This window comes from Pagrus pagrus, assembly GCF_965226575.1.
Source record: "Pagrus pagrus genome assembly, chromosome: 3".
Lineage (NCBI taxonomy): Eukaryota > Metazoa > Chordata > Actinopteri > Spariformes > Sparidae > Pagrus > Pagrus pagrus.
In genome coordinates, this window is record NC_140187.1 from 20,527,042 (window position 1) to 20,552,137 (window position 25,096).

A 25,096-nucleotide genomic window follows, 5' to 3' on the forward strand; every position below is an offset into this window, starting at 1 on the left:
TGAGTGTAAGAAACTGTTAACAAAGTTATTGTATCGTTTCCTTTGCACTTCTTTGTCACTCAAATGCTGAAAACTGCCGTCAGTGTGTTCTTTAGATTATCTGAGCGACAGAAAGTGGAAAACCAGTGGGACCATCCGAGGAGTACCTGAATGCAGCATTTGTCAGCAGCAATGGTGCGCTCAAATTGTCAGAGAGAGCCCACAAAGATGAGGGACAGCTCTCTTATTCAATTACACCTGGGTGGCACCAAAGACACTAAACCAACCAGAGCAGATGCACCACTCTGATGTAATGAAAAAATAAAAAAGGACACTAGACACTCACAGGATACTATGCAGGATTTGTAGGTTACTTGAGATGACCTTTTTTCAGCCAATTGTAAGAATTTGGGAGTAAAAAGTCCCAATATCGATATATCAGCTGTAATATGTGTTCATGTATGTATGTACGTCCCCACCATTTCTGAATTTACCAATTTCATCCCCATATATACGTATAATTAGTTAAGAATGTGCTGGGACACAGAAGGAACTGAAACTTAACTGGAATTTACAAGAATAGGTCAATAAAATATATGTGACAAGGATTTTTAAATGTAGTTCAGAATGGTGTGAAACAAAAAATCTCATCTTTATCATGTTCTTGTGTGAGAAATAAAAACAGTCAACACAGCCAGTGAGCATACAGAAATCCTTTACAAATTCTTTTATTTCAGCATAATAGTAAGAAGCCTCTCCTCTGATTTTCATATACTTGAAACTAATTGGATCACAAGGGTACATATTAGTTAGCCCATTTTACAATAATCATTGTAACATTTTTTTAGGAAGTTATTCTTATGCACTCATTTTCCTACACAAAATAATCAATATCAAGATCCTATCTTAACTGAGGACCATAACTCTGCATGCAAGACTAATAAAGAAAACAACTAATCTGTGATAGCTACTGTTGCTGTTGTTCATCTAATACCATTATCAATATAATTTACTACAAATACCAGGGACGTCGTATAAGAAAGAAAACATTTTCTTGTGGTACTACTGCCTCTAATGTCAAAATTACCGAACATACTGGGCTCTCAACTGTACTGATCCAAATTGTTCTGTCCACCTTCTGTGTCAAGTTGAGGAGAAATAGGCTTTGTCTAAAACCTAAAATCTAGTACAGTCTGAAGGAAAAAAAAAAATCTGTCTCTTTTTTGTCTTTTTTTCCTTTCACTCCAGTGTTTACAATTTCATCAGAATAAAAAAAGGTCCTTGAAACAATCATCGAAACGTGATGAGAAAGTCTCAGACAAATAAACCCTTGGATCCGTCTGAAAACAAATTAAACCTCAATCTTATAAACAAAATGATCTGAGACTCAAGGATTCTATTGCATTTTAACAATGAGATTGAGAATACTAAAAACAATAAATGACAAAAAGGTATTAACAAGTGACGTCAACTATATACTGTATTGCCCTTTAGCCACTTCACTATGTGCTCGTGCCAGCAGTATCCCTTCCACAGATTTGGAATAGTGTTTCAATCGCAAATCAAATGCATTTCTCAAACTTGGCCCCTTTGCTGCCACTGGGTTCTACTTTATCTCATCAGAGTCATTTAAAACCGAATCCCACCTCTGTACACACTTGACCGTAACACAACTTGCCTTGATATCCATGGACCATTTAAAAAGAAATCTTCCAAATAATACTTTTGGTAAAATATCACATAACTCAGTAATCAGCTTCTTATATGTATTAAACACAAACTGTTGAGATAAAGCACGCCGAGATTCCCTCTCCACATTCAGTCTGAAGCTTATCTGGAACTTTAAATAAAAAATAATAAAGAGAAAATGACCGTACTCCACTCCAGTGTGATCCAAATGAGACGCAAGTCTTCTGAAATCACCCTTGATGGTTTCATCCATCTGTTACTTGCTGTAACTTCAAAGGAGAGTTGATATGTACATGTATGTTCATCCTTGCAGACTAATCCTCCCAACCAGCACTGACGTTTCTGGGTTAAACAGAAGATTTAAGACCATGCTAGCTCTCCAGCAACAGTAAGGAGCAAGTTTGAGAAATGTCCCCAACAGGCAGCAGAGTGGACCTGCTGTCTGACCGTCAAAGACTTCCACACAGTACGATCAAAGTTCATCATAGGTAAAACAAATCGTTCGTTACAATATCATTTAGTACTACAATGATTATTTGTGTAACCGCACTTACTTAAGGCTAAACCCAATGACATGACAGACATCCATTATTACACACCAACCACATAATATTTGGATAAAAAGGCAATTGTTAGTGTGTAGTAGAGTCAAGCAAGTGTTGATTCTGCTATGGCCCGCGACCGGCCAAAGCACTGCAGTGGGAAACAAGTTAGCACTACTGACTTCTCACAAGGACCGTCAAACTCCCAAGGGGGCTCCTTAAGGATTACAGACTGCGTTACACTGTAATCAGTAACAATGATCCAACATATTCATCATCATCAGAAGACAACTTCTCTCGACAGGAAAACACATTAGTCTGTTTTAGCGCCACTGAAGCCATCACAATCCTGTAAATATGACAGCTTTAGGATAGAAAAAGAAAACATACCATGATGATGAAAGGCTGTCTCGTCTTAGTAAATACATCTGATCCACGATAATAAACGGTTGAGCAAAAGGCAATTTAAAAAAAAGAAAGAAAAAGAAAAGAAACACACTAAGGCCACAAGATTTTGTATACCCCCGCTGATCTCACAATGTGAGAATCTGTACAAACAACATAATGGGACTTCTAGTGGCCAAGGATGTACGGACAGAGCGAGGAGAGACACTCTTCTGCCTAGCACTGGAGATCTCTGTATATATAAACAGTATATATACAGCTGAATGCACTATAGCGTGACCCTCAGTAAGTGTGCCAGGACGAATTGCTATGGCTGCCATTTCCTGAGTCACCAGCATGTCACAGACCATGAGATGACCAGGTGATACTCCTGTGACTCTTCATGTGTGACACAGTGCCAGTCAACTGCAGGTTGCCCTGTCATCATCCACTTATCAACACCGTCTGATATTATTTTAATAAACACACTAAAAATGACTGATTTTTCCTCAGGATTTCACTGAAACCATATTTGAACCAATTTCTAATTTTCAGTTTCTTTCTGGCCCATTTTGTGCATTAAAAAACACCACTCAAGTCCCATAGTGAAATCATAATAAACATTTAAAATTATTTACACAAAATAATGATCGAAACTGCGCCTCCCAAGTTGTTAAAGTCAGCAAAAACCTATTGTTTGAGTCATATTTAGACCAGATACTGCTTGTTGTGAAATGTTTAACACTAAGTTAGCTGCAAAACCGAGCAAGATCTGGTCTATATTACAACAGAGTGGTCTTCCTGCTTTACCTGGAAGGAAAGTTCAGTTTTACTAATTCTGACCAAAGTGATAATACAATTAAAGCAAAATGGGCCACATAAGAAAAAATTAGAAAGAGGCTCAAATATGTTTCCTCACCACTTCATCCCATTTTGTTGCTAACACATCAGGATAAACAATACCCACTGCCCTACCCGAGTACCACCAAAATGCAGATATATTTGAACAACAATAAAAACTTCTCTTTTTTTTTTTTGCAAAAATCAAATAGATTAAGTACAAAACAGGACCACTGTTCATCACAGAAAAGTCTCGTCTTTAAAAAAACGGGGGGAGGAAAGGAAACACAGTATAAAGTCAACAAAACAAAAACACAAATGTCCCTCTGTCATTAGTAATCCCCAAGACTGGAGCTGCAATGTCAGCCTGTGCTAGAGTGTGGCGTCACTCAGCACAGAGCTGAGAAGAAGAAGAAACCCTGTGGCTTGTCCCGTCTCTGGCGGTGTTGTGGATATAGGGGAGGTGGAATGTCAGACCGCCAGTCGACCTGGAGGGGGATGAAGGGGACTCCAGGTTGGGGGTGCGGGCGGGGGTTCTTGGGGGTATGGGCGTGGTTCGCAGCACGGCTGGTTCTCTACTTTGGCTACGCTGCGACCCTGGCACAACCGCCGATGCCGCAACAGCCGATCTGTCCGTGAAAAGTTCTTCAGAACACACAAATTGGACATGGTTAAAAATACAAGCAAATATGGAGGCAATTATATTTTATTGGTTGTAAAGACAAAGAAACAACAACAAACAAGTTTATTTTAAAACATCAAGAAATGTATCTTCATATTTCACAATGAGTCACAGAGTTCATTTAAAATTGCCTGGGCAATATATCGACATTATATCCTGACATGAGACTTTATATAGTCTTAGATTTTGGACATCGCTATATCGTGGTATGGTAAAGTGTTGTCTTTTCCTGGTTTTGAAGGCTGCAATACAGTTAAGTGTTGTAATTTGTAACTTACCAGCCTGATCTACTCATTTCAGTTTGTGCCTCTAGCCACACATTACTAGTGATTATTTACTAAAAATCTCACCGAAGTACCAATAATCATCCTTGTAACATTGTCACAGTATTGGCAGAGGTATTTGGTCAAAAATAATGTCATATTGGATTTTGTTGCCCAGTCCTACCGTTTGAGTATTATATTAGGGTGCCTTTGCTTCGTACATACCTGCTGGCACCGTTCACACTGGTAAGGCTTCTCCCCACTATGGACACGCTTGTGTCTCTCAAGGTGGTAGCGCTGGATAAACCTCATATCACACATGTCACAAGCAAATGGCTTCTCTCCTAAAAAAGCACACAAATACACAGTCAATGCATCAATTTTAGCGTCTCGTACCAACAAACTGCGTGCACTTACTAATCTTTATTTGCAAACTATATTTCCAACACTAACAAAAAGTTGGAAAACAAACTGCCCTGTCAGTAAATTTCAACAGTGTAGTTTCAGCATCTGACAATTAATCATCTAAAAAGGCCTCGTCATCAACTCATTATGTGTAGATCAGAGTGGAATTTCTTGTTTTCGTGGCCCAGATCTACGCAACATAGTGGCCCCAAAAAAACTGGGGCAAGTATTTTGAGGCTGGTTCAACATCCCATCAAATGACTTGACAATCCAAACTCGAGTTTGTTGTGACCCCGTTCTGTTGCAAGCGCCAGAGCCTTTCTCAGTAATGAGGGTACGGTAAAGGAACGCATACCCGTATGAGTGAGGCTGTGTCTCTCCAGGTGGTTACGCTGAATAAACCTCATGTCACACATGGAACAAGCATACGGCTTCACCCCTACACACACAGAGCAATATATTAGCCCTACCACCCACAAGAACATGAAATACAACTTTCAAGCTGACACTAGGACTAAAACACTTGCAGAGATAATAGCTCATCATTTCTTAGTGTGTAATGTGTTTATCCTTTTTAAGACAATATGTTGAAATGTTCAGACATGCAACTAAGACCACAAGTTTAACTGTGAATAAAGTTCAGTCAAATTCTAACAAAATGTGGAGCTAAACATGTCTGGTTTCAGAGCAAAAGCACCAAAATCTGTCGTATGTCCTGCGTGAGATTAACATTTAACATCGTTTGACTGAATAAATATCAGTAACATCCTCACTTGTCACAACATCACCATCCTCTCACCTTCCATCTTGTATGCCTATATTTACGTCACAAAGATATTGACAAAATCACTTTTCATTTTATTTTTTTATTCTTTGTGTTAGAATTGACCCTGTTATTACTGCATATTAAACATAAGCATCATCTGTGTTTAATGTTACATGTTTTTTTCTCTCAAAGTGCTTAAGAAAGTTAAAGATGGTTAATCAAATCATTGAATAATAGCCTTCAGGATTTCCACAAACAATCTTGACTAACTTAAAATGTCTTTTTTCCTATCCAGATAACGTATCTAAATTGCATTTTTATACCAGGTGTAAATGGGATAATAGTGTCTCGGGCTTGCTCGCTGGCCAGGTATTAGCCTAACAGGGAGTGTGCAACACACGAGCATGAATGTATTATTTAGAAGTGGATACAGCGCAGCCACTCAGCCTTGCTTTCGATTTTGCTCAGTGGCCACTCACGATATTGCAGCACAAATTCCCCTACCTCTTTCTATTAAGAATTTCTGATCCATGGAGGTTTTATATTTGTAAAACTTTCCTTGAGCGGTAAGTAAACCCACGAGCCATAAAACATTTTTTGCTTATGCACCAGGCATGTAATTCTCACTGGACTAAATAGGTGCAATCTGGGTCTGGTATCCAGTTTCTAACAAATCTCTGCACTCAAGAGATTAATACTATCTGCCAACAATTCTGGAGGGCAACATTTATTTTTTGCTTAAAAACTTCACCTAGTTTGAAGTATAGGTGACAGAAATGTGAGCTGAAGAGTAAATTCTAGCAATTTACAAAACAGCAACTAACCTATAACTCAAAGGACAATGAGCTAATGGTAATATATATAATGTGAGAAGGGCAGGTGCACGGACCCATACCCGTATGAGTGAGGCTGTGTCTCGCCAGGTGGTAACGCTGAACAAACCTCATGTCACACATGGTACAAGCAAAAGGTTTCACACCTAAACGCAGAGCATTAATACATTATTTTCAGGACTTTGGAATTTCTGTGTCACAATCCATCAATCAGTTATGTACTTTTAACATCTATTCACAATTGATGGGTTGTTAACCACTTTTCACTCGCTATGTTAAATCTTCCTAAAAGGATGCATGTGGAGTTTTTTTTTCTCCAAATCCAATAAAGAATACGTTAAACTGTGTTGATTGAATTTCAGATCCACAACTTAACACATCACATGAGCTGATGATGTCACAGTCCTGTATCCATTTACATGTAAAGACTTTAATGTTGCATTTCCATACTTAATGCCTTGTTCAATACAAATGTACAACTAGTTCCTTTTACAGAATAACAATAACTGTCTCAATTAGCAGTTCCTGTATCCAAAGTAATGTTTAAGTACAGGCTGATCTCAGTGTCAAGGGTAAGGTGGGCGGACGCATACCCATATGAGTGAGGCTGTGTCTCGCCAGGTGGTAGCGCTGAAAAAACCTCTTGTCACACATGGTGCAAGCATAAGGTTTCACACCTAAACGCAAAGTAGCAATATTATATTACTTTACCTCCATGTCCATTCTTTACAAATGCATGCCTGAGCTAGTGATTATTAACCACACATTTGCCAATTCATGCACAGCAAAAAGATATGTCAGATGTGTCCTTCATGTAACATTTGTTGGTACCAGCAAAGACAACTAAACAGCTCATCGTTTTAGCTGTCACCAATCAAATGATTATTATTCTTCTAAGTAACAATGCAAGCATAACCCTTGCTTTTGTTTTCTCTTATATTAATAGCCAATTGACTAAACTAGGATTAAAATCATGTCTAACCAAGTATTTTGCTCTGTCATTGTTTTTTCAATGTAAAGATAAACAATTTAAGTAACTGAGCATCTCACCACTACTTATCATGCCTATTAAAGAAGGGCTGATGAAGTAAGATTTTCTGAAAAGCACTTTCTAAGAACTATGTTGATCAAAAATGCAGTAGCGTTTTATAGCACAAGATGAAGGCCAAATGTGTCAGTACTATTGGTTACTACCACATTTCTATCGTAATTTTCATTTAAAAATGTGCTTAATGTCCTAGAGGGCATCAATCATCATCATTCTTAGTAAAATGCATTAACCTACTTGGAGTAAAAGGTAACTTGACGCATGTACTTGAAAGGTTTACACACAGCTACTAAATTGGCTAACTGAAAAATAAGACATCTGTGTTGGAACTGTTTGTGCTGCATATATTAGCACGATAAAGATTATGTAATAATGGCCTACAAAATGTGAGAAGGGCAGGTGCACTGACGCATACCCGTATGAGTGAGGCTGTGTCTCGCCAGGTGGTAACGCTGAACAAACCTCATGTCACACATGGTACAAGCAAAAGGTTTCACACCTAAACGCAGAGCATTATGGTATTATTTTCAGACTTTGTATATTTTGTGTTCACAATCCATCAATAAGCAATGTACTTTTAATATCTATTCAGAATTGATGGGTTGTTAACCGCTTTTTTGAAAAAAATTGTTTTGTAATTTCCATTTCAAGAAATTCATGTTTTTAACGATTGTTTTTTCTCCAATCCCAATAAAGAATACATCAAACTGTGTCAACCAATTCTCAAATCCACAACTTAACACATCACATGAGCTGATGATGTTGCAGTCCTGTATATCTTTAAACAGTAAGACTTGCTTTAATGTTGCATTTACACACAAGATGTAGGGTAGGCTTGATCAAGAAATCACTTTACTGATCAGTTTAAGAGAGCACTGATGGCTGGCTCTGTATCTAACTTAATGTAATTACAGTCTGATCTCAGTGACATGGGTAAGGTGGGCGGACGCATACCCATATGAGTGAGGCTGTGTCTCGCCAGGTGGTAGCGCTGAAAAAACCTCTTGTCACACATGGTGCAAGCATAAGGTTTCACACCTAAATGCAAAGTAGCAATATTATATTACTTTGCCTCACTTTCCATTTTAATAATTTAGGACTCAAATTCTACGCTATTGGTTATTAACCACACAATTGCCAATTCATGCAAAAACACAACTCTCTTTTTCAAGTGTTCTCTCCATTATGTCTTTATCTATTTCATAGTGTTGTAGTTAGCAACAAACATTAAGGAGAACAAAATAATGATTTACAGTTATCCTGCTCAACTGATTAAGGCTAACATCAACAGACTATGAAACCTTGTTGAAACTTCCTACTTCATTCTGATATTTCCCTTAAATGTAACAGGCATATAAATGTGCACACTGATCTCTAATACTGAATGTCATGGGCACGGTGCACGGACCCATACCAGTATGAGTGAGGCTGTGTCTCGCCAGGTGGTAACGCTGAAAAAACTTCATGTCACACATGGTGCAAGCATAAGGTTTCACACCTAAACGCAGAGGATCAAGAGAATTATTTCTGTCTCTCTGCCATCAAGAGAAAATTACTATATCTGCACTCCAATCTGGACTAAATTGATAACGGTGGTTAATAACCAATGACATACCCTAAAATTACTTACAAGGGCACAATATGATATCATAAGATGCTTGTTTCAATCTAAAATCCAGTTACACAACACAACACATGAGATGATGGTGTCATCTATTTGCTATTACACTTAAATACTGTGTATAAATACAGATATTTCAGACTAGATCAAGCATACAGATGTTGCAGCATCCTAATCTTGTTACTGGGTTATGATTGGCTGACGCATACCCATATGAGTGAGGCTGTGTCTCGCCAGGTGGTAGCGCTGAAAAAACCTCTTGTCACACATGGTGCAAGCGTACGGCTTCACCCCTATGCACACAAAGTACCAACTTTAGCATAAAAACACTCAACTGCCAAAAATGATCGACATTAAACTTTACTAATTGCTTAGTAAAGTTTGTTTGCACTCATCAGCGCTTTGTTTCCACTGGAAATTCCAGCATGCTTCAAAAATCAGCCACTCCAATTGGAAATCACATCCGTTTAAAGATAAACTGTAACTGCTAAAGGAAAATTTGAGGGTTAAAGAGTAGAAAGCAAAATTAACTTATCTTCAAACCTAAAAACCATATTGAATGACCGGACAATTAAACGGGGCGAAACCCGAGTCCCTAGTGGACACATTCCAACTAGCACAATAGAAAGTTTTTCACACTATGCCAATAGGGGGTTGTGTTCACATAATTTCAACATATTGCATACAGATTTTTGGAATAGATTGTGAACCTAAATACTTCAATTTTTGCGACGCTGATTGCAGAGAACAGACAATTTTAGGCAGTTGGCAAACAACTATGCAGAACACATTAAGATTGGACATTCGTTTACAGAGCAACTCATGTGATTTAACTTAAAACTGATTTTTATTAATATTGCTCTGAAAACCATTATACTGAATCAAACTTATCTTATATCTGTAATATAAAAGCAGACTGACAATATAAACAATAACTTTACAGAAAACTCGTATTAGATATGATAGACAATGCAAGTAAACTATTCATAACAGAGGATTGTTATTTTCTCACCTTTACTTCAATTTGAAATGACACAATGACTAAGCTGTGTGAGCAGTCAGCTACAAATTTGCATGGACTGATTTGTTTCCTTCTGTGTGAATTTTAACCTAAATACAAAGAATTAAATCACATTCACATCAACTGAGACCCTACATAGTTTTGTTTTGTTTTTTTTACCTACAGGTCTCTGTTCTCCACCAGGCCATATTCTCCGGACATACTCCTTCATTATGAATTTGTTAATCATTTCCACAATTATTACATAATATTAATAATAATAATAATAATAACAACAACAGGACACAGACTCGTGTGTCTTTACGTGAAAAATGCTGGAGTCTTTATAACGGAAGCTAAAGCCAATCTGTAGACAGGCACAAACACGCCTGCAGCTGCTTCACAGTAAACACCTTCTTTCGCCCCTGGTTGCCGTTTTATTTTTTTTTAAATATTTAGGCAAAAAATAGGATTCATGTTTGTGCTACAAAACATATTTTTGCACTTTTGTTTTTTACAGGATAGATTCATTGAGCAGTCAGCTATTTGGCTGACTGCTCAATGAATCTTTCTAGTTACAACTGAGCTGATAAAAAACAAAAAAAGTCAGAAAATGAAACTTGGTCTGTAATATAAATCATCTAAACATTAAAAACACATTTAACATCCAGAAATTGATTGTTTTAAGCAAAACAGCTGAATAAAACTGAAAAGAGTGGTGTTGGCATTTATGCCTCATGGTCATCATGTCATCTCATATACAAAGTATGGGTGGAAGTATTGTTATGCAAGTGCTTATGAAGCTCCTTGCAGATGCTACATGAAACATTAGCACTTGTCAATATAGTGACAGAAAGCAATACAAACTCGAGTTTGAAGCAGCCATGTTAACATTAATGTGTAGCGCATGCATGACCGAAGTCAAGGGAAGAGAGGTCAAGGGTAAAAAAACAAAAGAGGACGTACCCGTATGAGTTAGACTGTGTCTCTCCAGTTGATAACGTTGTATAAACCTCATGTCACACATGGTGCAAGCATACGGCTTCACCCCTAAACAGAGCACAATAATGTTAGACGTATTCAACACACAGATGAAGTTCATGAACACTAAGATTTTAAAAGATATAATGAAATGCTTTCACATTGTTTATTATTGCATGCTTTAATACAACCAAATTTATTTTAGAGACATTACACAAAAAAGAGTCTAAGATCCTGCAGATGTCAAGAGTAAAGGTGCATCATCAATTAGGAGGCAACAGGGCTTACACGCTGCAGTTTGGACCAACTTGAGTAATATTCAGTTATCCTGCAAACAAACTGTTGATGGCAGGGACCCATTTCAATTTAATTTCAATGCTTTTTCAAGATATCCCTGGTTTAAGATGCACCACTTTACTTAGGTTTAGAGAAAAATATCCTCTTTTTCTTGACATTCTAGACTAGTGAAGCCTGCATTTAAACACTTTTTAGTGTAATGTACCTTTCAATTGATATGTAATACAGTACTCAACAATACACATGCAACAGTACCATTGAAATGTTCACAAAAACTAACAGAGAGAGTCACTTTTTCAGTGGACAGTTTTCCAACAAAGCCTAAAAATTCTATTAAACATGTTTTGAAGGGGAAATTAATTTACCAACAATGGCATAGTTATGGTATTGTATATAAATCATGTGTAGTTTGTTTATATAAAAGGTTTCATAGTGAAAGGGGAACAATTAATTCAAGCATACCAGTATGAGTGAGGCTGTGTCTTGCCAAATGGTAACGCTGGAAGAACCTCATGTCACACATGGAGCAAGCGTATGGCTTCACCCCTAAACGCACACAGTACCAAACTTTAGAAAATGTTCTCATGAACTATGTACACAGAATATGTCATTTTACATACAGTAGTCAGTGTTATGTCATTACAAAGTCTCTAGTATAATCATGGCCAACTAGTGCGAAACATAAACACATTAAATGAGTACTGTCAACCCTAACAGCAGTTATTAAATACAATGAGTACAGTATTAAATGAAAAAGATCTACTCCATCTTAAACCCAAACCTTTCAAAATCAAGAGCATGAACTGAGTATGACAAATTAGTTTGCTTTGTATCAATGTACTCTCACAGGTAGGCACACAAGGGCAAATATCTACAACCCCTGATACTGTCAAGTGAGAGGGATAAATAAAATGTATACCCGTATGGGTGAGAGTGTGTCTTGCCAGGTGGTATCTCTGGAAAAATCTCATGTCACACATGGAGCAAGCATATGGCTTCACCCCTGCACACACAGAGCAAAATATTTTGTAAAAACAACACAATGAACTGAACAGGACACACTCACTTATATTATGTATCCAGACATGCTAAAAGCAATGGCACCAATATGATGTTATACTAAATGCATTTCGTTAACATTTTCTAATCTGTCAATATGCCTGAAAGGAGGACCTAAAAATAACAAGTTTTTGTGAAACTTTTTAATGCCAACATGCTTTGCAAAGGTCTAAGAAGTCAAGGTGTAATTTACAGGCACTGCATTGAAGTGCCAATAGAGGTAACCTGGGAAATGCTGTCCAAAATAGTGGCTTACAGGTTTACAGCAAAAACTGAGAGACCTTTCTCCAACATACCCTAACAGTTGAAACTGCTTGATGCCTATTATGAATATTTTTTTAAAAACCTGACAAAAACTCAATCTATAAACATTGGAAACTTCAGCAAACTGGGTATTTGGGCTCTAAAGTAGCAAAGAAGGGTGAACCCATACCCGTGTGAGTGAGGCTGTGTCTTGCCAAGTGGTAGCGTTGGAAAAATCTCATGTCACACATGGAGCAAGCGTATGGCTTCACCCCTACGCACATAAAAAGTATGTAAATATAAAGCTAGAAACAGAAAGATAAGTGTCAACACATAACCATCAACTCTGCAAAATTAGAAGTAACAAAGAAATAATTGCAGAAAAATGTAGAGCATTCAGCAGGGGAAAAGCTGAAGTTGTTTACATTCAGGTGCCCCATTATGTGTGTATGTATTTACATCCAGAGCTAAAAATGTTTTGTACTTTACTAACCTAATACATGTCTGGATACATCTTTATGTTTCTGAATATAAGAATATTTGAAGCTGGTGGTCATTTTAGACAAGTGACACCTCTGTTTACACTGCTGTGAGTTGAAAAGTTAAGGCACTAATTCACCACTACCTAATGAGCTAGGGTAAGCAGACGCATACCAGTATGAGTGAGGCTGTGTCTTGCCAGATGGTAACGTTGGAAGAACCTCATGTCACACATGGAGCAAGCGTACGGCTTCACCCCTACATACACAAAGTATCAACATATTAGCTACGACGGTTCCTTCAGCATCAAAGGAAAGCATCAATCACAGGCATTAAATCACTCGGACCTAGCAGACATTATACATTCCAGTCAAGCTTCATGCGAAGGGGTGAATTGTTTTACTTCTAATTAGAAAGGTGTCTTCAGTTATGGGGAGCATTCATTTTCAAATAAACTGTATCTATAGGACATCGTGAAACAAAAGCAGCAACAGGATATACTGTGAGCCAAGCAGGTTTTAAACAAGAGATACTGTATATGTCGGCAGCACGGTAGCAAAGAAACGTCTAAGACGGTGATCACACTGGCCAGCTAAAACGTTAGCACACGTCTCCACTGTCCACTATTACGAGTGTCGACGACATGTTTTAGGATTTTGGTGAGCGTATGCTGCAACTTAAGGCAAGTCAAAATTGGTTTAGTCTGTATAGCGCACATCGGTTCAATTTATGGTAGCATGATGTGTTTTACTTTCAAGTGTTACAAATGTGCTTGTTACTAGCACTCCAACGTGATGAGTCTCAACTTTGAAAAGCTTCCAATCTGATCTCCGCCATAAACTCACAGCATAAGTACCTGCATGAGCAACTTTGCAAATATAAAACATTAATATTGATTTAAAAAGCCAGACAATTACAGCTAAGAAACATGAGCTGTGCAGCCATTAATATGCATGTATAATAGGTGTGGACATCAAAGGACTATTCCCATAATATACCATGGCCCAAGTGTATCAGCTACTTCAGTATGGCTGGATCAGACAGTGGATTAACATACAATGTTACCCACTGTCAAATATGAACAAAAACTAAAAATTACTAAATAATTAATTTAGGTTTTAACACTCTATTGAAGCCATGCACGATTTGTGTCTGTGAAATTACATGTTGTTCTTAATACACTGTGACCAATCAGGCCCATCTCCTATATTGCAGCTATGGCACCATGTCGCTTCATTCTAAAATAAGTCCATTTATAATAAATATGGTATTTCAGTTAAAACACGACAGGATACGCGAAACATGTAGAACTAATGTGCCCTATAATGTGTGATAGCTAACAGACAGCTTTCTCACTTTAGCTCTGCTAAGATGATAAAGCACCAGTAACAATATCTTAAAGAATAATAAATTAAGAGTAAATTCTGTTGAGCAGCAATGGTACAAGAGGGATAATACACTTTGAGGGGTCCACAGGAGCTAGTTTAGTTCATAGCACGTGTTTACTTTCATGTAGTTATAAAGCACATTACAATAAAAAGCCCATTATTGGACATGTTAAATATCGGGCCATGTAAGAGAGGTGTTGATTCAACCCTAAAGAGGCTATTGTTTCAACTCCTGGACTGTTTCTGTATTTTGTCCACCCAATTCAGCAAAAGATTTATGTGTTTATTTGCAGTAGGATTAATTGCAGGGCATTTACATTAAATTGCATAATACAGGTATTACTATTTCTCTGGTATTTCAGCCTTCAGTTGTTATTTTATAAATAAAATGAAATTTTTTTTTTTTTTAAAAACACCTAATCACTGGTAGGTTTCTGTACATTTTGAACAGATCTTACAGTTAGGACCCCTAATTATGGGATTTGTAAATTTTATGATTTGCAAAATTAAATACTACAAGAAAATTTAAGGATTCTGTTTCACACTTAATAAGATCAGCAATAAGTCCAACATTTTAAAGGGTGACTGATTTTTTCAATTTTTTTTTAGATACAGGGTTTTTTTGGGCGTGCACGTTTGCTTGATTGTCATTTATTTGGTTTTTCATACTGTGTATGTCTTTTGTTTTCAACCCTCTCTTGAACTCTTGGTCTCAGTGAGACTACCAGATTAAATAAAGTTTCTTAACTTGAACTGGGTACGGTTAATGGACGCATACCCGTATGAGTGAGTCTGTGTCTCTCCAGGTGGTAACGCTGGAAAAACCTCATGTCACACATGGAACAAGCGTACGGCTTCACCCCTACACACACACAGAGCATAAGATTATTAGCTATTCAGCCTATCAGGTGAAAACGTGGAGAAAAAAAAAAAGTCACAAAATTCATCATGTGGAGAACACAAAGAACAGATGCAGTGTTTTTACAAAGAACAACTGCTTACTCAAGCCACTGAGATATTGGAATAAAATTATATAATTTATATACATTAACCATGCCAACTGAGTTGGTAGATTTGGTCAACATTAGTTTAGTATTAATGCATTTCCTTTGGTGAATACTGGGGCAGTAGTCAATAACTGAAAAGTGATTAGATTGGAAGTTGACTTACCCACAGCATACTTCTTAAACAATGAAAAACAAAGAATTGTGTAAAAGGGTGCAACGCAAATACTGACACTATGCAAATGTTATCAAGTCCTAAATGTTCATTTAATGTAAACAGTTAAGAACATAGTCCTTTGATGTCCATGCAGTTGTTTTCACTGATGAAGTAATAATTACATACCAAATGATTAAAAGTAAATCTTGCATGTTTTTTTGCGGCCTGTGCTTGGAGGCTTTCACATACATACACTGGGGTCCACAAGTTCGAGTCCACTATCAAAAAGTCTTGTTTTTTACAAATCCGTTTGTTGTCATCATTTAACGAAGCATATAACTGATATTGTTTGTTTTTATCAGTTGATTCATGAATATCTTATTCAGTACCAATACAAACCTACATTGTTGACTTGAAAAGTCACATAACCTGACCAGTCCAATAAGCAGCACAGGTATTCTTTGCAATAAATGGTGTCAATTATTGTGGTCTTTTAATGAATATGGTCGCTCATGTGTCATTATTGCTGGTGCTTTAATGCTGAGTTTCTAACTTTAACATGCTCTCAACTGGTCTGTTAACATTGAGGTCCCAACAATGTGGAGCCGAGTGGTTCTCTGTAGTAAAAAAGTTCCCCAAGACAAATGTGCTTTCAAAGCAAGAGTTGTACAGGTCCATTCTGAGTGACTTTCTGAGGTCAAATCATCCAGACATGGCAGACTGTTAGAATAAAGTGGCTAGCATGCTTCAAAAGAAGTGCTTGTCAGATGGTGGAGCAGTGTGGGTGGTCAGATGTGGTCTGTTGCACTTTTGACCAGAACCAGCTGTGACATATCACTGCCCAATAGTACACTGAAGCGTTGTACTGTACAATGTTTACAGAGCATGCAGCAACTGCTAGACAGCAAAACACACAGGTTTATTAGTCTGGGTGTGGTCAGTCTTTAAGGTGACCACACCATTAGCTCTTGGCTTGACTTGGTTTGACTGAGAACAGCAGCCAAGCACAGCAGGGATTTGCATCTCCATTACCACAGGGCTACCTGTTTGAAGGTGCGTCTTTTAACTGATGACATGCTAGTCTTGCGTTAATGGCATTTAATAGCATCTTCACTCACTGTGGCACTTTGGGAGCCAGCTACTTATCATCATGGGTTTTCAGGCTGTTGTTACAATTTTGGACAGGACAACAAAATTGATTGAGAAGAGGAGGCTACCATTCATCCCTGGATGATGACAAACCCCATTTGAAGTCAATTTGGTGCTTTTAAACTGGTAATGGAAGTGCAAATCAACGTGCCATGGTTTGTTTGGTGCACAAACAGAAGCAACAATGGATAAGCCCACATGTAAAGACCAGTGTATCGAGCTGACATCTTAGAAGGACCCAACAGCATTTCCATGAACACAAATTCAAATGAACAAAAGATCTCCCAACAAGTCAAAAGGATGGACAGAAAGCGGGCAAGAAACATATTTAAGCATCACAGTCGAACACAGGAAGAAAGTTGTTTTTACAGATGAATCAAAGTTTCAATTTGCAATACAAGTTTATGACACCAGAGCTCACCCCACCTAACACTCTGCAGACAGGGATTCTCAAATGCTTCAACAAGTCTATAACTGATGCTGGTCAATATGTAAAGCTGTGATGAAGAAAAATAATGAACATTAAAAAAAATAAATAAATAAATTTTTTGCATTCATGTTACAACAGTTTTTAATAGTGGACTCGGGACCATTGGACCACACTGTATGATATCGCCTTCTGTAAATTTTTCCTGGTGTTGGGGGACCAATATTTATAAGACAAATACTGTGTTTTATGTTTTAGGCTGAACAGATTTTGGGGGGGGTGGCTTTGTTGGAAATTACTGTCCACAGACAAAATGAACCCTGAGCATCTGTCCATTGATTCAAGTGACAGACTACAGATGTAGTCCGATTTATGTAATATGGGTACGGTTGAAGGACGCATACCCGTGTGAATGAGGCTGTGTCTCTCCAGGTGGTAACGCTGAATAAACCTCATGTCACATACGGCACAAGCATACGGCTTCTCCCCTAAACCGAAGAGCACCAGTTTTAGTTAAAGTCCCCACAGATACCACCAATTAGCTGTGAGGCAAAAGCTATTACCAAACAAGGCTTTTAAGCAGGCCATTGCAAAACCTTACAGTTGCTGCACACTCCTAGATTCAGTCCAACTCAAGCTTTCAGGGCCTCTTTCAACAAATGATTCATGTAATCAGGCATTAAAAGCTGTTTTGGCTTAACTGTTAAGTTGTTCCAAGCATGACCCATACCTGTATGAATGAGGATATGTCTCTTCAGGTGGTATCCGCTCCTAAATGCTCCGTAACAGTGATCACAAATAAAGTTTTTCTGCACTTTGGATGATGGACCATTCTCATCTCCTGTGCCCTAATGAGGACAGTAAAGAATAATGGTTCAATGTTTGATTCAAATGCCTGCTCAACAGTCCCCTTATGACCTAAACTGAGATACACTGTATTTTACCACAAACATAACAGCACAATCATACATACACACCCACAACTGCTCAGAACCCGATGAAAAACTAAAACTCATGTGAAATGTCAGCAAATTGAAGGCATGTGATTTATATTACACTCTGACATTTCACACATATTCTAATTTTCGTGTCCACTTTTAATGTGTATCTTTTCTAAAACCCAAACGATCAAGACACGAAAGTTTGTTTTGTTGTTTTTACTACATGTAATTAACATCTGAATTGAGAAATACCCCACAGTCCCTTCCAATGGCCTAATGCCCTCATGTTACTGCTCCCCCTGTTATGCACACAACTGCAGTTATTGTGCTCAGCTTCGCTCTGCTCCCCTCCCCCTCTTTCCTCTCTAGAGATCCTCCACCCCCTCCACATCTTCCCTGAACTCCTCCCCCCACCCCCACACACATACACACGAACCACACATGCACACATGAAGGCTTGAGTAAAGTTAAATGCTTAAACAAAAAGGTGTGGAAGCTGCTAACGGCAAATTTTATGTAATGAGGAAAAAATAAACATGCACAGACCATTCCCTATTTAGCAACCACAGCCACTGACCTTCCCACCCCTTCCCTCTTGTTCTCTCACTTTACAGGGCGTAACTGATTTCCTGTTCTTTTTTTTCTGCTGCATGTCCTCGTTGGCCCTCATCTCCTTCTCGTCCAGCAGGCGGGGAGCTTGGAATTCACCTTCCTTCCGGATAAGCTACAGAGCCAGAGAAAAAAAGTCAATTATTCCCTAATTTTAAACCTGTTTGCTTTATAACTAAAAACAGAATCTCTGAACAGAACTCAAAGGTAGTGATAAATGTGAAGCTATATTATGTGAATGTTTTTGCATCTGACAGAAGAAGCCAGTGTTAAATAGTGCGGGATTGTAACTTTAATTTTAGTAAAACCCACACGAATCCAAACAGTTTGAATAATTCCTAAAGTTTTGTCCATCTGAAACAAGAAAACTGTCAAAGGCCAATAGGATACGTGTAGCCTCTGAAACTGTATCCTTTCACCTTTGCATATAACTTGGCTGTAATTATGTCAATGGGTTTTCTACCCATAAAGCATAAATACCATTAGCTCATACTCCAATCTAGAAGTTTAAACAACACTAAAACAAGAAGTGGGGGTTGTTTTAAAATAGAATAAATCATAAAGAGTGCATTTAGAAAGAAAATCCTCCTACAGTGAAAGTTACAAATCCATAAAGCCAATTGGTTCACACCCTCCACAATAATAAAAGCATAGCATGTAACAGCCACATTTCCACACTGCATTTCCCAAGTGGGTCCTAACCAGGGGTGGACAGCTCATTCCAGATGGGAGGATCATGTGGCTCTGGGGACCACGGTCAGGTCCCTCCCGCTGCGGTGGTGCATGGCCAAGTGGAGCCATCATCTTTTTGGGCGGAGCGGCCATGGAGCTGGCCTGCATCAGGGCCATACTGGAGAGGACAGCCTCGCAGCCAAGCAGCCCCGCCTGTGAAGAAAAAGAATGGAGAGCAACTCTTTAACAACCAAATAAAAAATGTCAAAACAATTTGAAATGATCTGCATCTCAGACAATCCTGCCAGTCATCAACGACAACATCCTGAGTGACACAAGTATTCAAGTAAAAGTTATTTGTGTAACCACTTTGGCGTTTTCAAAACAAACCCATTTCATATGGTCGCGGACTGAGCTGCTGGGCAGATGTGACATTGTTGTGGTGTATGTGAGCGCAGGGACAGGGGTGGGGACAAGGTCATCCAGAGATCCGTCAGTCAGGATGGTCGGGCTGGTGGGAAGCCACACCCACCTCACTCATCTAGCATTAAAACTGAGGAAGAGGAGGATGTGGATGAAACAGACACAAACATTAAATTACGGCATCACCCCCTCTGTTTCTCATTACATATTCCACTAAGTCCAGTTAGATCGTCTTCACACAATATAATAAATATTTTTCATTTGTACAAATAAACTATGTTAATAGATTTAGCTTTATTTTTGTTTTAAGACATTAGTCAGTATACTTACCATTAAAAAAACTGACCATAAACAGAGTTAACTGGTTGTGGCTGCAAATTGTATTCAGCATATTTCGCTTATAGTTTTTTTCTTTTCTTTTGGAGCCCTGTTGGCTGACACTGGTATGCAACTTCCACAATTACTTGCTCCTGAATAAGCCCTACATATGATAATCATCGCATAACCAAGCTGTGGTTTGTACTACAACTTCAACAGTCAACCTATTTTACTGCAGTGACACACGGAGAGAGTAAAGAAAAAAAAAACACTGAAGGTCTTTCTTCAAGGCAACAGGAATAACATTTTCTTGCTAGGTATTGATCGCCTCTCTAGCTGATGTTCATTACACTGGACTGGAGGGTAATTCAAGTTAACTTGTCTGGTATTCTCAAATGTTAAAAGACATTCAGGTGGAAATCTGCAACATATTTTTTGGTCTGCACAACAGAAGTCTGTGACTTGTGCTTTGCATGAGATGAAAACATGAAATGCTGTTTTTGAAGTGATGTTAGGCTGCGGTAAATGATTAGGTATTTTCTAATCAGTTTTGGCTTATAACAAACAACTCATTTTTATACCACTCACAAGTTAAATTATTGGTGCTTAATACTTATGACACGTATTAGCATTACGATTGTCTCCCACTGTGCTTCAGGGATGTATGAAATTGTTTGCACAGTGATTACATTTTGCTCCATCACTACTGTGTTTTGTTGACATCACCAATAGTTTTAAGTAGTAACACTTCCTTGCTGAATGCATAACCACTAAAGCAAAAGGAAGTACAATCAAACTCTGCATTTAGGAATCAATAAGTGTAATCAAAAAGCACATTTCTTCTTATAAATCTGGCACCTATTTGGATTCAGAACCAGTTATCAACGTATAACATTAGAGAAAAGCTTCATAAAATACAGAACAAAATTATATCGAACAAAGAACGACTGTTGTACAGTAAAAGACAGATTCTTTTATATCCAGGTGTAACCCAGCAGTGTAAACCTACGCAAAAACTCAAAATAGTTCAGAGTTAACAGCTTTTAGTACTTTGCATGCTGCTATTAAATAAATAAAGGCTCATATGCAAAAAAAATCACATCACCAATATGTAAAATGACTAATTCAAATGTCTCATTTGCAGTGAATTGGATTTTAACTGTAAATAGGGTGATAGGTTCTGTAGTATAATAACATATTTAGATGACATGAAAGTCATAAGAATAAAAAATATACAGAAAGAAGCAGCAAATGAAGTGTGAAAAAATAATGAATGTGGGGGAGCAGAGTTAATTAGTTTAGGCTGCGAGTCTGTTTCTGTTGTTTTCATGAGTTAAAGAAAACCCACATTTCGGATTAAAATAAATACTTTCACCTGGTACAGCTCCAAATTAAAATTGATTTTTCAAAACAATTACAATCCCCCATATATCAACCTTCTGTTTAACAAATGCCGAAAGCCTTTGTAAAATACTGTGAAAGCGGTTTGTATTTCTACATTTACTTTTGAGGGGGAATGCAAACGCCAACATTTACCTACTGGGCTGTAAAACTCATGCAGTTACATATATTTAAGCAAACTAAAGCTCTCCACACATGCTAATCTTTTCCACTTAATCGTACGTTTTTCCTTCTGACATGCCACTTATCAAGTAACAGCTACATTACGAGGAGGCCATGAATTTACCTGAAGAAACATTGCGTGGTTAGTGTTAGTTTTTGTTGTTTATTACCAACTGTGGCACAAGTAAATCATTACGCTTGCGTGCCATAATAAAGGTTAACGGTGGCCAGATGGATGCAGAGATATGCTTTGACGCTACGGCGCTTTCGCCATTGGCGTTGTTGGCTAGCTAACGTTGCTAGGAATACAGACAGCTAGCGTAAATCATTGGCTAACGCTAAATAAAAGACAACAGCGCTGCGTCGTAGAGTTAGTTTTTTAGGCTGCCTTTGTGTTAGTAGCCAAAAGAGGAAATGCCACAACTCGAACATTATGTAGTTTTAAAAAATAAATATGTGCTTTTTCTGCACTGACTGAGTTGGCCTTCGCACTACCACCCAACCTAACGTTAGTTTTGCTGATGTTGAACAAGCTGGCTAACGTCAGCTAGCCAGCAGCTAGCTGCTCGCTGGCGCCCTCGCCCACTGAAATGTTAGTAATCGAACATTTTTCAGCCCACCTGGTGATCAGTTTGATACGGTAGCTTTAAGACGAGTATCTATCTCGCAGACTGGACCAAATGAACGTATCCACCATGATAACGCTATAAGACACAAGCTCAACTCGCTCAAGACAAGATTGAGCGATAAAGACATTCGTGATGGCCGTCGCTGCGAGTGCCTCCCCCTCTCGATGATTAAGCTAACGTTTGTTAGCGAGCTAGCAATGGCTAACATTGACGCTGTAATATTAGGAAAATCCTGCCGCTGCCATTTCCGAGCATGCATATCTACACACGAAACCGCAGACCACTGAATGCACAGTCAAAAGGCACCGAGCATCGAAGAAAAATCACAAGATATTCATCTACCTTTGAGCTCCACTCGCCCGACGTTTTCAAGACCGTCTAGTTTACAAACACAGGAAACGCCACAGGATGTAACCCACTCCCCCACACAGCAGCAGCACAGCCTCCTCAAGCGAAGAGAAAAGGGTCATCTTCTTCTACCCAGCTCCCCGGGAACAGAGAGCTCTTTGCCTCATAAAGTGCGAGCAAAAATCTGTTTTCTCAATCCATTTTTATGTCGTCGTGGACATTTTTTTTTTTTTTCACGCCTCCAGACGGTTATATCGACATATGTTGTTGTGGTGGATGAGCCCCTCGCTCAGTTTGTAGCGGATTCAGACGACGACTGAAAAGACGCAGATGAAAAGAAGGAGTGGACACTGAAGCGACTGAAAACAGGGACGAGCTGTCCACAGATATCGGTGGCTTTAGTGCCCCTGTGCCCTGTCCGAACTGCCCCTCAGGCCAAACACATAATAATTATTATTATTACAGTATGAGTGTTATTACTGAAGTCATTAAATGTTTTATTTACAGAGCAATTAATGATGTAAGACAGCGCCTCCCCAGCTGCCATTTAACAGGCGGTGGCGTCATCATCAATTGTGTCAGGATGGATTTGTTTGAAAGCACTTTGCTCCTTTGTGTTTTGTGCTCACATGAAACTAAACATACATTTGTTTGTATTTTGTTCAGAAAGACAGAGCCCCACCGATACTTTCTGCGGCAGAAGCCGTCATTAGGGGGTAAAATACTTCTGATGTCGATATATTGGCCAATATTCTTACAGAATATGAACATAAACACACCCTTTTCTGCAATGAGCTCCCCTGTGGTTACCAAATACATACTGGAGGCAGGATAAGTTACAGGTACACAATAAACTTTATTTTCTAAATGACATTAGTGCACTCAAACAGTAAATCTCACTGGGATGTTAATCATTATAAATTACCCCAAGCATCTTTTTCTGCAATATTTTAGTTTTATATTGGCACATATCTATGGAAGCCCTAAAGGGCCATGCATCCATATATTTTATTTCCTCCATTTTCCCATGATAACGAGTTAATTTCATTTGTTTTCTCGAGATCTTGAGTTATTATCTCAAAATAACAACTGCCGTTTTTCTGAGATAACGGGATAATTTTCTCGAGAACTCGAGATAACGAAACTGTGCGTCTCCATCATCTCAGGCCTATCATATCACAGTCATTATCTCGAGATCTCAAATTAATTATATCGTTATCTCAGGAAAACAAAGTTTCATTATCTCGAGATCCAGAGAAAATTATCCCGTTATCTCGGGAAAACGGCAGTCGTTATTTCGAGATAATAACTCGAGATCTCAAGAAAACAAATGAAATTAACTCGTTATCACGGGAAAGCGGAGGAAATAAAATGTATGAATGCATGGCCCTTCAGGGCTTCCGTACATATCAGATAACATATGCTGATACCGATATATCTGTGATAGGCCATTATTGGCCAACCAATATATCGGTCAGGCTCTCCACAAAACATATGAAAATATCATAAAATATATGTTTTGTTATCAATTACACCATTGAAATACAAGTAGGACTATATCTGAAACAATTAGTTGATTAATCAATGAGAATGACCGAAAATCAATTTAGCATGTATTTTGATGATTGTTTAAGTCATTTTTCAAGTAAAAGAATTTCAACAGTAACATCCTGCTCTTATTAATGTATAAGTAATGGCCTAATAATACAATAATATACCAGTCACAAGGAACATTGGTCTGCATTGAGTACTTTATTTTCATACATCTACTTACATATTTACTTGTATTGTTGTGTTTACAGTGTTGTTTTAGGATATCTACTGTATATTAAAGGTGCACTAGACAGTTTTGGGGAAGATATCTTAATCAGAAGAGAAAGATCTTCATTGACTGTTTTTTTAAATACCTGAACAAACTAAATAAACAAACTCTCTTCGTTTTCATAACTGAATAAAGGGCAACACAGTTTCATACTGTTTTACTTTGTTTATATGTGGTGGACCCTGCCACCTTTCTAGCTTCAAACAGTGTTCTGGGACCTTATTTTCCTCTGAGAACAGCTTGTTTATTCAGTTATGGAAGAAAAAAAAATCTGAGTTTGTATTATTACCTCATTCATAGTGTAAATATTACAACTGAGTTTGAATTTCTTCTCCAAAACTACAGTGCATCTTTAAAACTCCTCCTACTTACCAAAGGGTCTCAATACATCCTCCGGCACAGTGTAATATACAGTATATTACATCTGGTGAAATCTTCTTTTGTGTGATTACTGACTGCTTCTAATGTCCTCCGTGGTCTGTTCTTCATACCCATATGTGACATTAAATTGTGTCTGTCTAAAAACACACCCCA

The 25,096-nt window shown here is 38.1% G+C and overlaps 1 protein-coding gene across 15 annotated transcripts; it reads right to left on the bottom strand.

Annotated features, from left to right (window-relative positions):
* Positions 1 to 677: 677 nt before the first annotated feature.
* Positions 678 to 23,099, bottom strand: znf740a (zinc finger protein 740a). Of its 15 annotated transcripts, none has more exons than XM_084346320.1 (21): positions 22,735 to 23,098; positions 19,850 to 20,012; positions 19,490 to 19,672; positions 18,786 to 18,902; positions 17,968 to 18,085; positions 17,642 to 17,725; positions 15,279 to 15,362; positions 13,287 to 13,370; positions 12,823 to 12,906; positions 12,250 to 12,333; positions 11,793 to 11,876; positions 11,019 to 11,102; positions 9,262 to 9,345; positions 8,846 to 8,929; positions 8,386 to 8,469; positions 7,847 to 7,930; positions 6,977 to 7,060; positions 6,446 to 6,529; positions 5,140 to 5,223; positions 4,605 to 4,723; positions 678 to 4,079 (listed from the first exon to the last, which is right to left on the bottom strand). In XM_084346320.1, exons 2-21 carry the CDS (start codon positions 19,892 to 19,894, stop codon positions 3,906 to 3,908), a joined length of 1,932 nt encoding a protein of 643 aa, XP_084202446.1. In that variant the 5' UTR covers positions 19,895 to 20,012; positions 22,735 to 23,098; the 3' UTR covers positions 678 to 3,905. The 15 variants fall into 15 exon arrangements, with proteins under 15 accessions (XP_084202446.1, XP_084202438.1, XP_084202445.1 ...); XM_084346312.1 differs by having other exon boundaries at positions 18,756 to 18,902; XM_084346319.1 differs by lacking the exon at positions 22,735 to 23,098 and adding an exon at positions 22,384 to 22,670 and having other exon boundaries at positions 18,756 to 18,902.
* Positions 23,100 to 25,096: the final 1,997 nt, after the last annotated feature.